At 47.2% G+C, this 22,377-nt stretch overlaps 1 protein-coding gene across 1 annotated transcript in view; it reads right to left on the bottom strand.

The window, feature by feature from the left end:
• Positions 1-21,573, bottom strand: part of mnt (MAX network transcriptional repressor) — a 112,956-nt gene extending 91,383 nt beyond the window's left edge. Inside the window, exon 1 of the mRNA XM_033045655.1 lies at positions 21,299-21,573. Within this exon, the coding sequence (XP_032901546.1) occupies positions 21,299-21,368 (70 nt within the window). The 5' untranslated portion in view covers positions 21,369-21,573. The remainder of the gene's footprint in view (positions 1-21,298) is intronic.
• Positions 21,574-22,377: the final 804 nt, after the last annotated feature.

Raw genomic sequence — 22,377 nt, 5'->3', positions numbered from 1 at the left:
TACCAGCATCTGCAGTTGCTTCCTACACACTATTTACTTTCTCTGTGGCTCTCGTAATGTCATACACCTCTATCACCTCACAGCCTCTTTTGTGCCAGGGAAAACAGTCCAAGCCTTTCCAATCCCTCCAATCCAGGCAGCGCCTTTCAGCTTAATTACATCTTCCCTGTAATGTGGTGACCAGAACTGCACACAACACTACAAGCGTGGTCTAACCAACGTATAGCAAGGAACTGCAGATGCTGGTTTACACCGAAGATGAGACACAAAATGCTGGAGTAACTCAGCAGGACAGGCAGCTTCTCTGGAGAAAAGCAATAAGTGACGTTTCAGGTCAGAAGAAGGAACTCGACCCGAAACATCACCTATTCCTTTCCTGCCTGACCCCGAGTCTATCTGTGATTTAATCCTTGTTTTGTGCAGCTGTAACATGACTCTTGGACTCGTTACATTTCCCAGGATGGAAATATCAAATACGAGAGGGACTAACTCTGGGGTGAGACGGGTAAAGCATGAAGGTAAAGTGCGGGGCAAGTTTGCTTGCTGCACAGAGGGTGATGAGTGGTTGCCAGGGGTGGTGGTAGAGGCAGATACAACAGTAGTGGCGTAGCGTTAGAGTTGCTGCCTTACAGCGCCAGAGATCCGGGTTCGATCCTGACTACGGGTGCTTGTCTTTACGGAGTTTGTACATTTTCCCCTACAAACCTGGTTGACGCACAGGTTTGTAGGCCAATTGGCTTCGTATAAATGAAGAAAATTGTCGCTAGTGTGTGTCGGGTAGCGCTAATGCGCCGGTCGGTCGCGCAGACTCGCTGAGCAGAAGGCCCCGTTTCCACGCTGTATCTCCAAACTAAATAAAAGTAGTATTTAAGCAACTGGGCACAAAGATATGGTCATGTGCAGGCAGGTAATAGTATGTGTTGGCATCATGCTCAGCACAGACATTGTGGGCTGAAGGGCCTGTTCGTGTACAGTACCATCCCATGTTTGATGTTTCAGCTGATGAAGGCCTTACATCCACCTGGTCTATAGGCGCTGCTACTTCAGGGAACTATGCACAAGATCTCGATATTTAACTACACTGCCAATGTCCGGCTATTTACTGTGTATAAACCCTGCCCTGGGTTTAACTTCCCAAATAACATCACTTCACACTTGTCCACGCACTTGACCCCGGTCATTCCTTCCTCTCCAGCGCGCACCACCAGACTCAGGAACAGCTTCTTCCCCTCTGTTATCAGGCTTATGAACAGTCCCTCCAGAAGCTAGGGTACTACTGTCAGATTCACCTCTACCCCATTGCGGACATTGGACTTTGTCTCTTGTACTGGTGTGCTACCATGCTGAGAACTATATCGGAGGCAGGATGTGCTGGCTCTGGAGAGGGTTCAGAGGAGCTTTACAAGAATGATCCCAGTGATGGTTGGGTTAACGTATGATGACTGGGCATGTACTTGCAAAACGTGAAAGGCTTGGATAGAGTGGATGTGGAGAGGATGTTTCCACTAGTGGGAGAGTCTAGGATGAGGGGGGGGTCATAGTGTCAGAATTAAAGGACATTCCTTTAGGAAGGAGATGAGGAGGAACTTATTTAATCTGGGTGGTGAATCTGTGGAATCCTTTGCCACAGAAGACTGTGGGGGCCAAGGCAATTGATATTTTTATGGCACAGATGGATAGATTCTTGATTAGTACGGGTGTCAGGGGTTATGGAGAGAAGGCAGGAGAATGGGGTTAAGAGGGAGGGATAGATCAGCCATGATTGAATGGTGGAATAGACTAGATGGGCCGAATGGCCTAATTCTGCTCCTATTACTTATGACCTTATGAACTATATTCTGCACTCTGTACCTTCCCCTTTGCTCAACCTATTGTACTTGAGTGTGACTTGATTTTGATTATGTATATAGTACTATCCGATTAGATTGGATAACACGCAAGACAATAACATGCAAAAGTATTTCACTGTACCTCAGCACACGTGACAGGAATGAACCGAAACCTAAAGCAAGAAATTAACCATGGAACAAAGGGAAGTCACGAGTTCTTGTTCCAGTTGGCGAGTCAATGGATGAGAGAGTTGCCAGTTTCAAATACGTGGGTTTTAACATGTCAGATGATGGGCTCCAAGCCTCACGCACATGGACATGGACATGTACAGGATACTGAGTTGGATGATCAGCCATGATCATATTGAATGGCGGTGCAGGCTCGAAGGGCCAAATGGCCTACTCCTGCACCTAATTTCTATGTTTCTGTGAAGCAGGTGCACCAGTATGTCTACTTTGAAGTTGATAGAGATTTGGCATCTCACTGAACACTCTCACAAATGCCCACAGATGCACTGTAGAACATATCCTGACTCTAGTGTATGTGTAGGATAGTGCTAGTGTTGCATCACGGCCTGTTATGGCAATACCAACACACAGGAAGGCTAGAGGCTGCCGAGAGTGGTGGTCCATCACGGGCACAGCCCTCCCACCATCGACACCAGACACTGCCTCAAGGCGACGGCATCCACCATCAAGGATGCCCACCATCCAGGTCGTGCCCTCTTCCCACTGCCAACGCTGGAAGCCTGAAGTCCCACACCACCAGGTTCAGGAACTGCCACTCTCTTACAGCCATCAGGCTCTTGAGCCAACCTGTACGACCCTAATCCTACCTCGGCAACGGAACACTACATACAGACACCTCTTGCACACCATGGACTTGCTTTCTAATTCTGTTTTGGTTTAAGCTTAGTTTGGTTTAATTTAGAGACACAGCGCGGAAACAGGCCCTTTGGCCCACCAAGTCCGCGCCGAACAGCGACCCACATGCACACTAGCACTATCCTACACACACTAGGGACAATTTACAATGTTACCGAATCCCATTAACCTACAAACCTGCACGCCTTTGGAGTGTGGGAGGAAACCGGAGCACCCGGAGATAACCCACGCAGGTCACAAAGAGAAAGTACAAAGGTAGACAAAAGTGCTGGAGAAACTCAGCGGGTGCAGCAACATCTATGGAGCGAAGGAAATAGGCAACGTTTCGGGACGAAACGTTGCCTATTTCCTTCGCTCCATCGATGCTGCTGCACCCGCTGAGTTTCTCCAGCACTTCTGTCTACCTTGGATATTCCAGCATCTGCAGTTCCTTCTTAAACACGAGAAAGTACAAACTCCGTACAGACAGCACCCGTGGTCAGGACCGAACGTGGGTCTCCGGCGCTGTGTGGCAGCAACCCAACCGCTGTGCCCCGTGCCGTATTTCTACTTATTGTTGTTGGGTTTTTTTTTGTATTTGTCTTGTTTTTGTTCCGCCTTAATGCTTTCTGTGAGTTGTCCGAGTCTGCGATGCTGCTGCAAGCACGACTTTCATTGTGCCTGTACCTCACCGTACGTGCAAACGACAACAAACGTCACCCATTCCTTCTCTCCAGAAATGCTGCCTGACCTGCTGAGTTACTCCAGCATTTTGTGTCTATCTTCGGTTTAAACCAGCAATTAAAAAAATGTGACAATAAACTAAACTTGATTTTACACACGTAACATATCACGGCCTTTTAATCATTGTTCCTTTTTAATAAAATATCCTGCAGTTACTGGGAGAAGTCGCAATAAATAAATTATTTACTGGATAAATTGACGTTGTTTGCATCGACTGCTATGAGCCTTATGTTCCACATGGGCAGCACAGGTGGCGCAGCGGTAGAGTTGCTGCCTTTATGCCCCTGTCCCACTTAGGAAACCGAACGGAACCCTCTTGAGACTTTGCGCCCCACCCAAGGTTTCCGTGCGGTTCCCGGAGGTTGCAGGTGGTGGAAGCAGGTAGGGAGAGTGACCAAAAACCTCCAGGAACCGCACGGAAACCTTGGGTGGGGCGCAAAGTCTCCAGAGGTTTCTGTTCAGGTTTCCTAAGTGGGACAGGGGCGTAAGTGGGACAGGGGCATTACAGCGCCAGAGACCCGGTTCCGATCCAGACTAGGGGTGCTGTCTGTACGGAGTTTGTACGTTCTCCCCGTGACCACCTGGGTTTTCTCCGAGATTTCCTCCCACACTCCAAAGACGTACAGGTTTGTAGGGTAATTGGCTCGGTATAAATGTAAATTGTCCTAAGTGTGCGTTGGATAGTGTTAGTGTGCGGGCACTAGTGCGCTGGTCGGTGAGGACTCGATGGGCTGAAGGGCCTGTTTCCGTGCTGTATCTCCAAACTAAACCCTCAAAATCAACCATCAACTCATTGACTGGCAGAGTGTTAGTGATAAGTATTCTGCTCATAATAATTGAGAAAATTGGTATACAAAGCATATTTGCTTTAATTAGGCATAAGAAGTATTAGACAAATACCATGACCTCAATGTCACTTCACCTGACCTCAGATCATATCAGAAGTGATGTCCTGCATTGAGATTTTAAAAGATTAAACATTCAATAACATAGATTGAGCTCAGCAGACCAACAAATGGCAGGAAATCAAGTCTCTGGATTATCTCCTGCTCCACTTATAGCTGGAACTGCAGATGCTGCAACCTTGTGTAGGACACAATGTGCTGGAGTAACTCAGCGACTCAGGCAGCATCTCTGGAGGACAAGGATAGGCGACGCTTCGGGTCAGGATCCTTCTCAGTCTGAAAAAGGGTCCCGACCCGAAACGTCATCCAACCATGTCCTCCAGAGATGCTGCCTGGCACGCCGAGTTACTCCAGCACTTTGTGTCTTTCTTTTGTAAACCAGCGGCTGCAGTTCCTTGGGTCTCCATCGAACAGAGGCCCCACCTTCTCCCTCAGGTAATTGGGAAGGATCCAGTATTTCTAAGAATAATGGGCGAACCTTTCCTGGAGTCAAACTCGTTCAACATGAACCTTTCACTCAATGTCGGGATTATCGACTGACAACATACCCATTGTACGTAAAGGCAATCCCACAGGATTTAAAGCCGGCCCCAAATTCACACGTTCATAAGACATAGGAGCAGAATTAGGCCATTCGGCCCATTGAGTCTGCTCCGCCATACAGTCATGGCCCATCCATGTTGCCCTCTCAACCCCATTCTCCTGCCTTCTACTCTTAACCTTTGACACACTTACTAATCAAGAACTTATCAATCTGCATTTTAAAAATACCCAATGACTTGGCCTCCACAGCCGTCTGTGGCAACAAATTCACCACAAATTCAGAGGATATGCCATGTTACAAAAGTAAATAAATACGAGTCAATTTGAGGATCTTAAAGTCCATGTCTGGAGCCACTCATTGCCGCAGCTCCTGGATGTAATTCTCTCTGTAACTTTAATTGTGTGCTGCATAACAAGACTTGGCTCCCTCCCAAGTTTCTGAACCTGCTCATTGCTCAATGTTTTAGCAAACACGGAAGCCAGGGCGAGGGGATCTGTTACTGACTAAACAGGGCTTTTTGATTTTTATTTGCCCAATTGACGATGAAAACAGACCCTGTGCTTTTGAAAGATTAGCTGTTCCGTTTCGGACACCACTACTGAGTGGGGCTCAGAACACATGATCACAACCGGTGGCGAGCTGAAGAGTTGCTCTCATGGACGGAGGTGGTTACGTGACTGAAACTGAAAGGCAATGTGGTTACATTCTGACGGCTGCAATGTTGACGCCGCTGTTTTTCTGACATTCAGGCTGAAGCACGAAACGAGCAACACCAAAACAGCAGCGTGTGGGAACAGGCCCTTTGGCCCACAATGTCTGTGCCGGACATGACGCCGAGACCAACGCTTGTCCGCATGCACGTAATCCATATCCCTCCATATCCAAGTGCCCATCCAAACATCTCCTGAACACCACTATCGTATCTGCCCCCAACACCACCCCCGGCAGCGCGTTCCAGGCACCCACCACCCTCTGTGAGAAAATACCTGCCCCGCACATCTCCTTGAAACTTTGCTCCCTTCACCTCCAAGCTTTGCCCTTTAATATATGACATTTCCACCCTGGGGGAAAGGTTCTGACAGGTCTAGTCTATTTGTGCCTTGACTTAATACAATACACAATACAATACAATACAATACAATTCAATTTATTGTCATTTGGACCCCTTGAGGTCCAAACGAAATGTCGTTTCTGCAGCCATACATTACAAACAAATAGACCCAAGACACAACATAATTTACATAAACATCCATCACATTGCTGTGATGGAAGGCCAAAAAAACTTATCTCTCCACTGCACTCTCCCCCCCGATGTCAGAGTCAAAGTCAAAGTTAAGGGCGTAAGGTCATAAGGAATAGGAGTAGAATTAGGCCATTCAGCCCATCATGTCCAGAAGTAGCAAGCTACAAGCTCAGTCTCTCAACAATGATCTTCAGATACCCAAAGCAGTCCATGGCCCATCGAATACTTGGGAGAAACAATCAACATTGCACGATAACTTTCATTTTTCACTTGTGTTTTTGCTTATGGCTCTCTCCGTCTCCCTTTGCTTCACAGAGTAGTATGTGCTTCATGGGTGGCACAGTGGTAAAGTTACTGCCTAACAGCTCCAGAGACCCGGGTTCAATCCTGGCTACAGGTGCTGTCTGTACGGAGTTTGTACATTCTTCGTGTGTCCACGTGGGTTTTCTCCGGATGCTCCGGTTTCCTCCCAAACTCCGAAGACGTACAGGTTTGTAGCTTAATTGGCTTCGGTAAAATTGTAGATTGTCTCTGGTGTGTAGGATTGTCCCTAGTGTACGGGGTGATAGCTGGTCGGCGTGGACTCGGTGGGCCGAAGGGCCTGTTTCCACGCTGTATCTCTAAAGCCTAAAGATCTCTTCTGCTCGTCAACTCGTGAAATACACCAAGGCTGGGTCTCAGCACCTCTACGGGTTTGCTCAAGTGACTTCACAGAAGAATTCACTTCACTTTAGACTCTAGGGATACAGCATTGGTACAGGCCCTTCGGCCCACTGAGTCCACGACCAGCGATCACCCAGCACACTAACACTATCCTACACACTGGAGACAATTCACAATTTTGCAGAAGCCAATTAACCTGCAAACCTGTATGTCTTTGAGTGTGGGAGGAAACCAGAGCCCCCAGAGAAAACCCACAGGGTCACAGAGAGCAACTCTACCGCTGCGCCACCGTGCCGCTCCTATGGTGCTGTACCATGTTCCGATTAGTTAAGCTTCCTCAAAAGTGAGAGAGATACCTCACTGGGCACGTTGGCATGGCCTTTTTTGTAAACACAATACAGCATGGAACAGGTGCACCGGGCCAACTTGTCCACGCTGACCATCGATCACCTGCTCGCACTAGTTCCATGTTGTCCCACTCGCGCAATCACTCCCTGCACACTCAAGGCAACCCCGCACGTCTTTGGGATGTTGGAGGAAACCGGAGCACCCGGAGGAAACCCGCGCGGTCACAGAGAGAACGTGCAAACGCCACACTGACAGCACTCGGGGTCAGGTTAAAACCTGGGTCTTAGTTCCAATTTTAGAGACACGGTGAGGAAACAGGCCCTTTGGCCCATCGAGTCTGCGGCAACCAACAATCACTCTTGCGCTAGTTCTATCCCACACACACTTGGGAGAATTTACAGAAGCCAATTAACCTACGAACCTGCACGTCTTTGGAATGTGGGAGAAAACCAGAGCACTCGGAGAAAACCCACGCGGTCACAGGGAGAACATTCAAACTCCGCACAGACAGCACCCGAGGTCGGGTTCGAACCTAGGTCTCTGGCGCTGTGAGGCAGCAGCTCTACCAGCTGCGCCACTGTGCTGCCTTAAAGTTCTAAAGATGGCAGCACAAAAAGTACCAGGCAACTAGGAATGTAACTAACAGAATAATCTAAGTTCATAAGACATAGGAGAATAATTAAGCCATTCGGCCCATCCAGTCTGATCTGCCATTCAATGATGGCTGCTCCCCAGTTCCCTCTCAACCCATTCTCCTGCCTTCGCCCCGTAACCTTTGACCCCCTTACTAATCAAAAACCCATCAATCTTCAATTTAAAATCCCCACTGACTTGGCCTCCACCGTGGTCTGTGGACATTGACGTAAACATTAAGGGCGTAAACAGATCAACTCTCCCAACTTGTCAGCCTTTGTCCCCCAGCCCACCTCTCTTCCAGCTTTCTCCCCCCTACCCCCACCACAACAAGCCTTGAAGAAGGGTCGCGACCCAAAACGTCGCCTCTCTACATCCTCCAGAGATGTTGCCTGACCCGCTGAGTTACACCATGCACTTTGGTCTAAAAGCAGTCTATACTTTACTACCATTAAAGTTTAATTATTGAACAGCAGCTCATTGGAATGTTGTTTTAGAGATTAACTGCTGTCAGTGGGACAAGTTTGTCATTTTGCATGTGTTTCTGAATCGACAGGCTAGCGTCTGAAGCAAACAGCAAGCCCTATTTTTTAATATAAAAATCTAACGATTACAACAGCAGCTGAACTGGGTTGGTTATGCAAGTCTTGCATCCAGTACACAGTGTAAAGGGCCTGTCCCACTTGGCCGTCATTTGTGCACCATTTACCCGACCTCCAAAAATGTGGTCGTCGCGTTGTGACGCACGGGCAGCGTGTGGGTAGCGCGAGACGGGCGCATGGAGAGGCGTGGAGTCGCGCACGGTGTCGCGCAGCGCTCCAGGATTTCGTGCTGCACAAAATCCTCGCGCACCACCACGCACGCTGACGCATTGGGTAGGCACGCTGACCCACTGGCGTCGCACGCTGGCGTCCCGACGTCTCACGTGTATCGCGTGGTGACGCTTGGTTACCTCACCGTGCGTAACCATGCGTTGTCGCGCGCTGCAGGGTATACGAATGATGTCCCGCTCACCAGACGGCGCGTGATTTGTGCGCGACATCGCACGTAACAACGCGTCAACCTATTTTACATATGATGTGTAAACGAGGCACAAATGATGGCCAAGTGGGACAGGCCCTTAAATGTGTATGTGGCATGGTGGCGCAGCGGTAGAGTTGCTGCCTTACAGCACCAGAGACCCAGGTTTGACCCTGACCTCAGGTGCTCTCTGTACGGAGTTTGTACGTTCTCTCTGTGACCGTGTGGGTTTTCTTCTGTTTTTTTCCCCACATTCCAAAAATGTACGGGTTTGTAGGTTAATTGGCTTCGGTAAAGTTTGTAAATGGTTGTTTGTGTGTGCGTGCGTGTGTAGAATAGTGTTAGTGTGCGGGGATCGCTGGTCGGTGGCGACATGGCGGGCCAAAGGGCCTGTTTCCACAATGTATCTCTAAACTAAACTAAGAGTGGTTCAGACAAAATGTGTAGTAAGGAACTGCAGAAGCTGGTTTAAACCGGAGATAGACACAAAATGCTGGAGTAACTCAGTGGGACAGACAGCATCTCTGGAGAGAAGGAATGGGTGACGTTTCGGGTCGAGACCCTTCTTCATACTGAAAGTCACACGACAGGGAAACGAGAGATATAGACGGTGATGTGGAGAGATAAAGAACAATGAATTAAAGATATGCAAAAAAGTAACAGAGATAAAGGAACCAGGCCGTTGTTAGCTGTTTGTTGGGTGAAAACGAGAAGCTGGTGCGACTTGGGTGGGGGAGGGATAGAGAGAGAGGGCTGGCTACCTGAAGTGAGAGAAACCAGGATCGGTCAAAGACAAGCAGAATACTTATAACTATCCACAGAATATCCATCATACAAGCAGAACAAGTAGCGACAGACCCCCAAAGAGGGTGAGATACTTGGAAGAGCGAGAAACAAAAATCACTGAAACGTCTTACAGAGGTTACATGCTTCAAAATATTCAACTTCACATCGATTCAGACAACAGTAACATGAAAAATCACATCATGGTATCTGTTCATATTGGTTTGGTTTGGTTTAGTTTAGAGATGCAGCATGGGAACAGGCCCTTCGGACCACCGAGTCCGCGCCGACCAGCGATCCCCGTACACTAACACTATCCTACACACACTCGGGACAATTTCCAATTTCACCAAAGACGATCAGCCTACAAACCTCTGCATCTTTGGAGTGTGGAAGGAAACCGGAGATCCCGGAGAAAACCCACGCGGGTCACGGGGAGAAGGTACAAACTACGTAAAGACAGCACCCGCGGTCAGGATGGAACGCGGGGCTCTGGCGCTGTGAGGCAGCAACTCTACCGCTGCCCCACCTCTTAATAAACCCCAACCTAAACCTCCTGGGAGTGCGGGGGAGGGGAGGAATATTTGACCTTTAGCCAACGAAGAGGATGGGACTGGCAGAAATACTGCTTCGTGGAATTTGTTTGGGAAGGAACTGCAGATGCTGGAAAATCGAAGGTGGACAAAAGTGCTGGAGAAACTCAGCGGGTGCAGCAGCATCTATGGAGCGAAGGAAATAGGCAACGTTTCGGGACGAAACGTTGCCTATTTCCTTCGCTCCATAGATGCTGCTGCACCCGCTGAGTTTCTCCAGCACTTTTGTCTACTGATTCATGGAAGCGTAAGGATTTCTCTGCTCTGTTGAGGCACCTCGACCCTGATGCGCACCATAGAACAATCGTATCATTGACATGGGGTGGCATGTTGGCACAGTGACGTTGTCCCTAATGTGTGTTGTGGATAGTGTTAGTGTGCGGGGAGATTGCTGGACAGCATGGCCTCAGTGGGCCGAAGGGTCTGTTGCTGCTCTGTCTCTCCAAAGTAAAGTTTCTTATTGTCTACCCGTTTGTTCAGCGCATACAGGCGGCACGGTGGCGCAGCTGGACGCGCCAGAGACCCAGGTTCCATCGTGATTTTGTGTGCTGTCTGACTGCGTGCAGTCTACTGGTTCTCCGCAGGAGACAAAGAGTGCCTCCTTCACGAGTAGCTTACAGGCTCATAAGCCCACAAAGCGAAACCAATGTCTTTACCGCGTCTGCAGACCGCTAAACGCCATGCCTACCCCAGGCCAGGCGGCACCGTTAAATGCCGCCAACTGTCGAGGTTTGGCGCTACTGCAGCTCAATGTTGAAGGCCTTACCGCCACCAAGCTCAACGCCATCAAACAGATTGCCATCAAAAACAAGGCGACTATAGTTCTACTGCAGGAGACTCACTGGTTCTCCCTGTGACCGCATGGGTTTACCCCTGGGTCTGCTAGTTCAGTGATTCCCAACCTGGGGCCATATGGCAAATTTCAGGGAACCCACAGAAAAAATTTGGGATATAGGGGGCCACAGGTTCAACGAAGGGGGTCACAGAGCTACCACCCTGTTGCCTCCTAAATTGCAGTTCTAATAAATTTAAATCAATGTAGTTGAAATATTTTTGATGTTTGTGGAATAGAATAAAAGAGAATATATGTGCAATTAATAGACACTGATATTTTTATGGAAGGTATTATAATATTGAAGTACCTTTTTTCCGCTAATAATGTCAGGTGGGGCCACAGAAAAATTAAAAGATCCCAAGGGGGCCATGGGCTAAAAAAGGTTGGGAATCACTGTGCTAGTTTACAAAGACGTGCGGGTGTGGAGGGTAATTGGCCTCTGTAAAACTGTCCTCGTGTGTAGGGAGTGGATGTGAAAGTGGGACACCATAGATCTGGTGTAAATGGGTGATCGATGGCCAGCGTGGACTCAGTGGGCTGAAGGGTCGGTTTCCCTGCTGTCCACGCTAAACTCAACTCTCAAGTTGCCCAATGATCAGGTTGCCACCTCAGCAGCATTGACGACCTAAAGATCGGTTCATCCCAGAGGTGAAGCCAGCCCAGTTCATTCACGGGCCGCCTGGCTTCCAGGCAGGGCTGAAAAATCAACAGCATGGCAGATGGTGGAAGTCAGAAACAAATGCGGAATGTGCAGGAAACACTCGGCAGGTCAGGCTGCATCGGTGGGAAGGAGAGCAGAGCTAAAATTTCACGCCGAAAATAAAGTCATAGAGTGATCGAGTGTGGAAACAGGCCCTTCGGCCCAACTTGCCCACACCGGCCAACAATGTCCCAGTTACACTAGTTCCACCTGCCTGCGCTTGGTCCATATCTCTCCAAACCTGTACTATCCATGTACCTGTCTAACTGTTTCTTAAACTATGGGATAGTCCCAGCCTCAACTACCCCCACACTGTGGGTTGGCGGCGCGACCGACGTGGCAGCGGCCTCTGCAGTCCGTCTGTCTTTTTTTATTTTATTGTCCTGTTGAGTGTATAGTTTGTGGTAGGTTTTTGACTGTGTATGTGTGGGGGGCGGGGGGGTGAAACTTTTAGATCTCTTCCCTGTACGGGGACCCGACCTTTTCCCTGTCGGGTCTCCGTTGTTGATGGGGCCTAGCACCGTGGAGCGGCCTCCAACCGGAACGACAGCTCAAGTCACGGAGCCTGCGGAGCTACCATCGTGGAGCTGGCCGGCTTCGGAGCGTGAGGAGTTCGGAGCGTGGAGAGCTGCGGGTGCCGTGCTGCTGCGACCCGACTCCGGTGGATGGTGGAGCTCGCGGGTCCCCGGTGGGAGACCGCTTTGCGGGGCACCGGCAACGGCAACTTCTGCCGCTCGAATTGCGGGGTTGAGAGTGACCTGGAGCGGGGCCTTACATCGCCTGGCGCGGCTTTAAATGGCCGCGGACTTGCTAGCGCCCGCCGGGGGCTCCAACATCAAGACCCGGGGCAGGGCCCTACATCGCCCGATGCGGCTTTAAGTGGCCGTGGGACTTGCTAGCGCCCGCCGGGGACTTTGACTTTGACTTCGGGAGAGGAATGGAGAGCAGGGGAGAGACAAGATTTTGCCTTCCATCACAGTGAGGAGGAGATTCACTGTGATGGATGTTTGTGTAAATTGTGTCGGTGTGTGTCTTGGTTCTTTTCTTGTATGACTGCAGAAACCAAATTTCGTTTGAACTTCATGTGAGGTTCAAATGACAAATAAACGGTATTGTATTGTCTTGTATTGTCTTGTTCCATACACCCACCACACTTTGTGAGAAAAAGTTACCCCTCAGATTCCTATTAAATCTTTTCCGCCTCATCTTGAACCCATGTCCTCTGGTCTTCGATTCCCCTACTCTGGGCAAGAGACTCTGTGCATCTACCCGATCTATTCCTCTCATGATTTTATACACCTCTATAAGATCACCCCTCATCCTCCTGCGCTCCAAGGAATAGAGACCCAGCCTACTCAACCTCTCCCTATAGCTCACACCCTCTAGTCCTGGCAACATCCTCGTAAATCTTTTCTGAACCCTTTCAAGCTTGGCATTATCTTTCTATAATATGGTGCCCAGAACTGGACACAATATTCTAAATGTGGTCTCACCAACAACGTCTTATACAACTGCAACAATACTTTGTCAAAACTAGCAGGATTACTGGTCAGCAGTAAGGATCAGTGACCATGGTTACCAATCCTTTACTCAGACCGGTGAATGTTTTATATTGGAGATACAGCATGGAAACAGGCCCTTCGGCCCACTAAGTCCACGCCGACCATCGATCACCCCGTACACACTAGTTCTATGTTATTCCACTTTCTCACCCACTCCCTACACACTAGGGGCAAGTTACAATGGGCCGATTAACCTGCAAACACGTCTTTGGGATGTGGGAGGAAACCAGAGCACCCAGAGGAAACCCACACGGTCACAGGGAGAACGAGCAAACTCCACACAGGCAGCAGCCGAGGTCAGGACTGAAGCCGGGTCACTGGCGCTGTGAGGCAGCAGCTCTACCCGCAGCTAAATTAAGTCCATTTGCATCAACAATCACCACCCATTCATTAATTCCACTCTTCCTGTGAGCAACACCTAAACATAAGGAGAAACAAGTGCAGATAAACACTGAGAGCTGGAGTAACTCAGTGGATCAGCTTGACCCGCTGAGTTCCTCCTGGTTTTTGTATCTATCTTCAGTATAAACCACCATCTGCAGTTCCTTCCTACACATTTTGTCTGCCCTACTATGAAATCTCGGCCCGAAACGTTGCCCATTTCCTTCACTCCATAGATGCTGCTGCACCCACTGGGTTTCTCCAGCACTTTTGTCTACCCTCTCTCTCCTCAAGTTATGTCTGCTTCGAATAAGTTCTCCTCCTCTCTCCAATCAGAGTTCTGCAGCACCCTCTCTCGCTGCTCCCCCTCTGCGATTCCTCCTGCTCTCCGACCACATTTTAACCCAGAGTCCGAACAAGGGTCTCGACCCAAGACGTCACCCATTCCTTTTCTCCAGCGATGCTGTCTGACCCGCCGAGCTACTCCAGCTTTTTGTGCCTATCTTGGTCCCTAAGATCCCTCTGCCCTTCAGAACCTTGATACCAAGACTGCTCTTGGCTCCGAGATGCCACACAGTGTGACTGTTTGTTCATCATTAGCTTTTGAATCCAGCGCTGTAGACAGCAACACTTGTGGAGCTCAATGTTGTGTGTTAACTGTAATGTCGTGCCACTGTTTTACAGTGCGTTAACTTCTGCTGTGGTTGCACCTTGGCAGGCAATGGGTCGCAAACACCAATAGAATGACCATCTTAACATCAGTGCACGAGATTGATCCCTGGGATGGCGGGACTGTCATATATGAAAGATTGAAAAGACTAGGCTTGTATTCACTGGAGTTTAGAAGGATGAGGGGCATATCTTATAAAAACATAAAATTATAAAAGGAATGGACAAGCTAGATGCAAGAAAAATGTTCCCAATGTTGAGCGAGTCCAGAACCAGGGGCCACACAGTCTTAGAATAAAGGTGAGGTCATTTAAGACTGAGGTGAGAAAAAACTTTTTCACCCAGAGAGCTGTGAATTTATGGAATTCCCTGCCACAGAGGGCACTGGAGGCCAAGTCACTGGATGGATTTAAGAGAGAGTTAGATAGAGCTCTAGGGGCTAGTGGAGTCAAGGGATATGGGGAGAAGGCAGGCACGGGTTATTGATTGGGGACGAATGAATGGCGGTGCTGTCTCGAAGGGCTGAATGGCCTCCTCCTGCACCTATTTTCCACGTTTCTATGTCTGGCAAATATCCCTTGGAAGCTTTCTTAAAAACAGAAAGGATATTTCCACATGTGTTTCTTCCCCCCAAGTATACATATCAAAGATCCTGTTCATTTACGATAGACACAAAGTGCTGGAGTAACTCAGTGGTTCAGGCAGCATCTCTGGAGAACATGGATAGATGACGTTGCTGGTCGGCTCCCTTGAGGGGTTCCCACCCAAAGAGTCACCTCTCCATGTTCTCCACATATGCCACCTGACCCAAAATGCTGGAGTTACTCAGCGGGTCAGACGGCATCTCAGGAGAAAAGGAACAGGTGACGTTTCGGGTCGAGACCCTTCTTCAGACTCAGATTCTTTTCCTCCAGAGATGCTGCCTGACCTGCTGGGAAACACCAGCGTTTGTGTCTATCTTCAGTATAAACCTGCATCTGCCGTTCCTTCCTATACATGTTAATGGACCCGTTGTTACTCCAGCACTTTGTGTCTTTTTGTTTGTAAACCAGCATCTGCGGTTCTTTGTTTCATTTTGCAGCGCTCAAAATGGAGATAGCCACGTGCCAACTCATACATTGCATTTCCCAACCCGCGGCTAGCTGGTGGAGAGGATAAGGCATTGTCGGCATTGTTGACTGCGGCAATAGCCCGCAGTTGCCTTCCCTTCTTGGTTCCTTCACACAGCAAGCACAGTGCCGTAAAACAGCCCCAATTTAGCTGTAAACCGAGGCGTTATCACATACATACAGGGGAAGAGAGTTGCTGGTTATCACCTAAATGTCATCGCTTGAGCAGACCTTGGCTAAAGGTCACCCAAAGCTGTACGACGGACTTTAATGCTTCCCACTACTTAGCAAACAAACCAACTGTACAGCATAGATGCACACAAATAGCTGGAGTGACTCAGCGGGTCAGACAGCATCTCTGGGGAAAAAAGGTCAAGACCCTTCGTCCCGAAACATCACCTATGCCTTTTCTCCAGCTATGCTGTCTGAGCCGTTGAGTACTCCAGCATTTTGTGTCTATCTTCGGTTTAAACTGGCATCTGCAGTCCCTTCCCACGCAATTGTATAGCGTGACAGAGAACAACAGGATACAACACAAAACCAAATGATTAGCATGTGGGACGGAACTGCAGATGCTGGTTTACACCGAAGATAGGCACAAATATGCTGGAGTAATTCAGCAGGTCAGGCAGCATCTCTGGAGAGAAGGAATAGGTGACGTCACCTGTCCCCTCTTCCAGAGGCTTGTTTGATTAGCTCAGCAATGCCACCTGTTCTGTTTGTGTGGGAAGGAACGGCAGAAGCTGGTTTACACCAACTATAGGCACAAAATGTCGGAGTAACTCAGCGAGTTTAGCTTGTGTCTCCTCCACTACACAAAGCTAAATTTGTGGTGAGCCTGTGGCTTTCATTGCCACAGACGGCGGTGGAGGCTAAGTCATTGGGTACTTTTATCAGGCATCTGAACCATCCCATCAACAACTAGAGATTGGTCACCCATTCCTTCTCTGGATAGCTGTGTCAACAGTTTTAGCCAGACATAGCATCATGGAGTGATATAATGTGGAAACAGGGCCCATCAGCCCAACTTGCCCACACCCACCAACATGTCCCAGCTACACTAGTCCCACCTGCCTGCGTTTGGTCCATATCCCTCCAAACCTTTCCCATCCCTGTACCCGTCTAACTGTTTCTTAAATGTTGGTATATCCCCTGTCGCAGCTGCCTCAGCTTGCTACATACACCCACAGAAAAAGTTTCCCCTCAGATTCCTATAAAATCTTTTCCCCTTCACCTTAAAGCTATGTCCTCTGGACCTCGATTCCCCTACTCTGGGCAAGAGACTCTGTGCATCTACCCGATCTATTCCTCTCATGATTTTATCCACCTCTATAAGATCTCCCCTCATCCTCCTGTGCTCCACGGAATCCCAGCCTACTCAACCTCTCCCTATAAGACCGTAACATCCTGAAAGTGGCAACACCAGTAGATGGGAGTGATAAAGAAGGCATACGGTATGCTTGCCTTCATTGGTTATGTCAATGAGAACAAGTGTATAAAAGTCATGGTGCAGCTTTATAGCACTTTGGTTGGGCTGCAATTGGAGTATTGCGTGACGTTCTGGTCCACCCATTCAAGGAAGGATGTGGAGGCTTCAGAAAGAGCGCAGAAGAGGTTGACCAGAACGATGCCTGGATTAGGGGTATTCACCACAGGGAGAGGTTGGACAAACTTGGATTGTCTGGAATGACAAAGGTTGCGGGGAACCTGATAGAAGTATCTAAAATTATAAAAGGCATAGATAGAGTGGACAGTCAGAACCTTTTTCCCCAGGATGGGAATATATCTTACTAGAGGGCTTGGCTTTAAGGTGAGAGGGGCAAAGATTAACAGGAGTTGGAATGGCAAGTTGTTTTTTAGACAGAGAGTGATGGGCGACTCAAACGAGCTGCCAGGTGTGGTGGTGGAGGCAGATATGAGAGAGGCATTTAAGAGACTCTTGGATATAAGAGAGAGTTAGATTTAGCTCTTAGGGCTAAGGGAATCAAGGGATATGGGGGGAAAAGCTAGAACGAGGCACTGATTTTGGATGATCAGCCATGATCATATTGAATGGCGGTGCTGGCTCGAAGGGCCCAATGGCCTACTCCTGCACCTATTTTCTATGTTTCTATGATATGCAGGGAATGGAGGGATATGGATTATGAGCAGGCAGATAAGAGTTGGTCTTGGCATCATATCCAGCACAGACATTGTGGACCGAAGGGCCTGTTCCTTCACTATGTTCTAAGTGAGTTCCAGAACTGTCGTGGGAAATAATGTGCTAACACTACAGTGCAGGATTCTTTTAAATCATTTTCTGAATATGATTATTATTCCTTTGTCTAACTTTAATAATATGCTTCACTATATTTTTCAGTAAAATAATTATTTGAGTTTTTTTACCCCCGTTTTCAATGGTCTATAGTTATTGGTGAGCATTGAGTGCTAGAGAATTACGGCAAGGAAGCAGGCTCTTCGGCCCATCGAGTCTATGCTGGCCATTGACATCAATCCTATGTTATTCCCATTTCTTTAATTCTCCCCACATTCTCATCGACTCCTTCCCCCAAGATTCCACCGCTCACCTACATACTAGGAACGGCAATCCACGCGCCTTTGAGATTTAAGTTTGTTACTGTCACACATACCGAGGAACAGTGAAAAGCTTTGTTTCTATTTTGGCTGTCGCCATGGCCGACAAAACTAAGTGCGGGTTTGCAAGGGTTAATGTCTGACCCCAGCTTGTAACCACCACAGATGATGTTTCCACTAGTGGGAGAGTCTCGGACCAGAGGTCACAGCCTCAGAATTAAAGGACGTTCTTTTAGGATGGAGATGAGGAGGAATTTCTTTAGTCAGAGGGTGGTGAATCTGTGGAATTCATTGCCACAGAAGGCTGCGGGAGAGGCAATGAATTCCAAGTCAATGGATATTTTTAAGGCAGAGATAGATCGATTCTTGATTAGTAGGGGTGTCGGGGGTTATGGGGAGAGGGCAGGAGAATGGGGTTAGGAGGTAGAGATAGATCAGCCATGATTGAATGGCAGAGTAGATTTGATGGGCCGAATGGCCTAATTCTGCTCATCGCTTATGAGATACAGCAGATTGGGGAAGGAGTGGTTATGGGAAAGGTGGAGAAGAACAAGGAAACAGTTGAAAACTTGTTTCTGTTTCGTATCCTTGCTGTTATTGCCAGCTCCTCTACTGAGAGTAATACTGTCCCTTCACTTCATGCTCAATCATCTCTTTTTTGATTTTCCAGCTCGGGAATTTTCTTTTCTGATATAAACAAATATCAACAATGGAAGGATTATTTAGATTTTTTTTTTTAAACATGGTAAAAAAAAATTACTTCCAAATGTTGTGTTATAGTGAAGGAGAAATCCTCCGTGCATTCAGAAGATGGATAGTTATAAACGTGTACCAAGATAACTTCAAAGCCAAGCACAACCCAAGTCAGACAATAAGGAAGCTATTTCACCTTTTAATTTTTTTTAATCATCTCTTCTGAGAAGAACTATCAACAAATTTAAAGCACTCATTAATTGCACCATCACAGTAATTTTTTCCACAATCATATATATATATACACACACACACACACATATACACACAGACACATATATACACATATACACACACAAATATATATACACACACACGCATACACATCTACATACATATTATAATATATTCCAACCCACACACATAGTTATATATTTACACACATGCGCGCACACACACGCACACACACATAAACACGCATATGTATATATGCACACATACATATACAGACACACACATATCACAGACACACACGTATATACACACATGCACATGTACACACGCACACATACACACATATATACGGACGCACATATATACACACACAAGCAGTCATTGCATGCAAAGGATATGTAACAAAATACTAAACATGACTACTTTAATTTACATTGCTGCCCCCAAACATTATGGTGCCCTGAAATGGGGGGACTATGTATAAACACAGCTGTAATTTCTACATGGTGAAACCAAAATGTAGAAAAATGGCCTTTATTAAAATCTGACAATGTGCACTTTAACCACATGTGATTTTTTCTATTACAAATCTCAAATTGGGTAGAGGCAAATAAATAAATGTATACACACACACACACACACATATACTGTCTATATAGATATATATTAAATATCTGAAGGAACTGCAGCTGCAGGGATAAACCAAAGATGGAAACAAAAAGCTGGTGTAACTCAGCAGATCAGACAGCATCTCTGGAGAAAAGGAATAGGTGACGTCACCTATAACACACACGTGTGTGTGTGTGTGTGTGTGTGTAAAGCTGTTCACTGTAGCTAGGTACAGTGATAATAAGCTAAACTGAATCTCTCTCACTTCCTCTCCAGAATTCAAATGCTTTAAGTATTATAGACATATCTATAAATAAAATACTTGTCTTTAATGAAAAACAAATACTTCAAGTCTTACAGACATATTATACACACGTATATATTCAAATACCTCAAGTATTATATATATATATATATATATATATATATATATATATATATATACACACACATATTTGAAAAAATAAAATTCTATTATATACACACGTATATATTCAAAAACCTCAAGTATTATATATATATATATATATATATATACACATACATATATATACACATACATATATATACACATATATATACATATACACATACATATATATACATACACACACACACATATTTGAAAAAATAAAATTCTATTATATTAAAATTTTTATTTTTATGTTTTTATATTTATATATATATATATAAATAAAATACTTGAGGTATTTGAATTCTGGAGAAGGGGGGAGAGCGGTTATTTAAAGTCGAGCAACGCTCAATTGGAACGAATGGCACCGCCGCACGCCCTTACATATGTAAGCAGCAGACAGGCTTGTGAAGGGGAAACTGCTGTGAAATGTACAGGAGACAGGCTTGCCCCGACGCACATGGCAGCGGGGAGGAGCCAGACACGTCACCGCTGGTACTATTATTAACAAAAGCTCGTGGATTCGCGGCTGGGGAAAAAATGCCATCAGATCAGCCCCGCCGCACCCTCCACTACAATGCATCTCCCAACTCGGCACCCATCAGCTAGTTTAACATTCACACACACACACACACAGGGCAACGTCCAAAAATAAATAACGACCGAATGACATCCTCATTCTCCACGCCACGTCATTATGCAAGCAGACTACAGTATTTTTGCACGTCTGTCTCCGCCCTGCTTCTTAGAGAAACCCCCCCCTCAAATACACATGCTGGAAATTGCCTTTTTTTCTCCCTCTCATGTGATACAGTAGAGCTTCTATCTGTCGGCATTACCCAACATCAGAACATTTCCACGTGTCAATTTTAATTTATGCAGTCTTACACACATTTTTTTTTAATTGCCTGTCAGTTCCTGAAATGAGATTGCAATTTATCCCCCGACTAGTTCAAAAGACATAAAAGTACAATATTGTAACAATACTACTTTTTAAATGTGTAAGAGCGATACAATTTATCCCCAACCAGTTCAAAATGCGAAAAGACACAAATATCGCAAGACGACTCTTAAACGTGTAGAAATCATCGCGTCTCTCGTCTCTTAAACATTATTTCAATTTGTAACGGTGTCGGCATTTGTAACAACATGTAAGATCCGAGCGGCTACACTTGAGAGAAAGAGAGAAAGAGAGAGAGAGAGAGAGAGAGAGAGAAAGAGAGAGAGAGAGAGAGAGGGAGTCGCGTGTAATAAATGAAAGGTTACATGATTCTCTGGGAGTCCGTGCAAGAGACAAGCATCCGCATTGGTCAGAGGAGAGAGAAAATGTTACATCCACGCGTTCTCTTACCACGTGTTTTCTGTTGTTGCGCCTGTAATTCCAAAAACCTTGCAGCTTCCAGCAATGTTTCGATACTCATGCTCGATCCTATCTATCAATTTAAAAGAAAGCACTCACGAGGGGGTTCTTGTTCTGTTCCTGCAGCACGGTAGAGATTGGGGGGGGGGGGGGGCAATTGTGTTAAGTTTTAATCTGGTTGCCTGAAAACAGGCCCACTAGACCAGATCAAGAGGAGAATGAAATCTCCTTTAAGCCCCCGGAATCTGCTCGGTGAGGGAGGGAGGGAAAAGAGGGGGGGGGGGGGTGGAAAAGGGGGGGGGGGGGTTGGGAAAGAGGGGGGGGGGGTTGGGAAAGAGGGGGGGTTGGGAAAGAGGGGGGGGTTGGGAAATAGGGGGGGGGTTGGGAAAGAGGAGGGGGGTTGGGAAGAGGGGGGGGGTGGGAAAGGGGAGGGGGAGGGGGTTGGAAAGAGGGGGGGGTGGTAAAGTCTCAAGATGGCGCAGTAGACAGCCCCAAATCCAGCAATCACAACAAGCAGTAATACAGCCCACTGGCAGGGCGACGCAAACCGCGTCCCAGATGTAGAAGCGAGACGGGTGATGTTTTAATGTGATTCTGAGGCAGACAAAAGGTCCTGGGTGCGGGGCGCTCGCTGCTGTTCGGCTGGAAATCCACATGGATACAATCCGCGGGCGAAACCCACAACGGAACGCCGTGTAGCACTCCCGAGGTTCCGAAATGTATCCAAGTGTGTCTCGGCGTTCGGTGGAAATTCACCAGTCTTTGCAAACAACCAGCGCGGCGCCGACCGTGCGGGTCATTTACATTCCCACTCGAAACGCCCTGGTCGCACACCAATCGCGCTGGAGAAAACCTCACAGTAGTATTTTCACATGGACGCCCATTCGCGTTGATCTTGGGGGAGGTTTCACTGAAATAAAGCGACCCGCTCAATGGAAACACCACTCAGTCCTGGTTTAAACATTAAATTCCAGTCAAAATCCACGGTGTTTGTCGTAGGAGTCTCATGATTTGCTGCTGGTGGTGGTTTTTTTTTAAAGTGATATTTCCAGTACGTGTTCTGCAACAGA

This window comes from Amblyraja radiata, chromosome 28, assembly GCF_010909765.2.
Source record: "Amblyraja radiata isolate CabotCenter1 chromosome 28, sAmbRad1.1.pri, whole genome shotgun sequence".
Lineage (NCBI taxonomy): Eukaryota > Metazoa > Chordata > Chondrichthyes > Rajiformes > Rajidae > Amblyraja > Amblyraja radiata.
The sequence above is the reverse complement of the archived record's forward strand: the minus strand, read 5'-3'. Positions and strand labels throughout refer to the sequence as shown.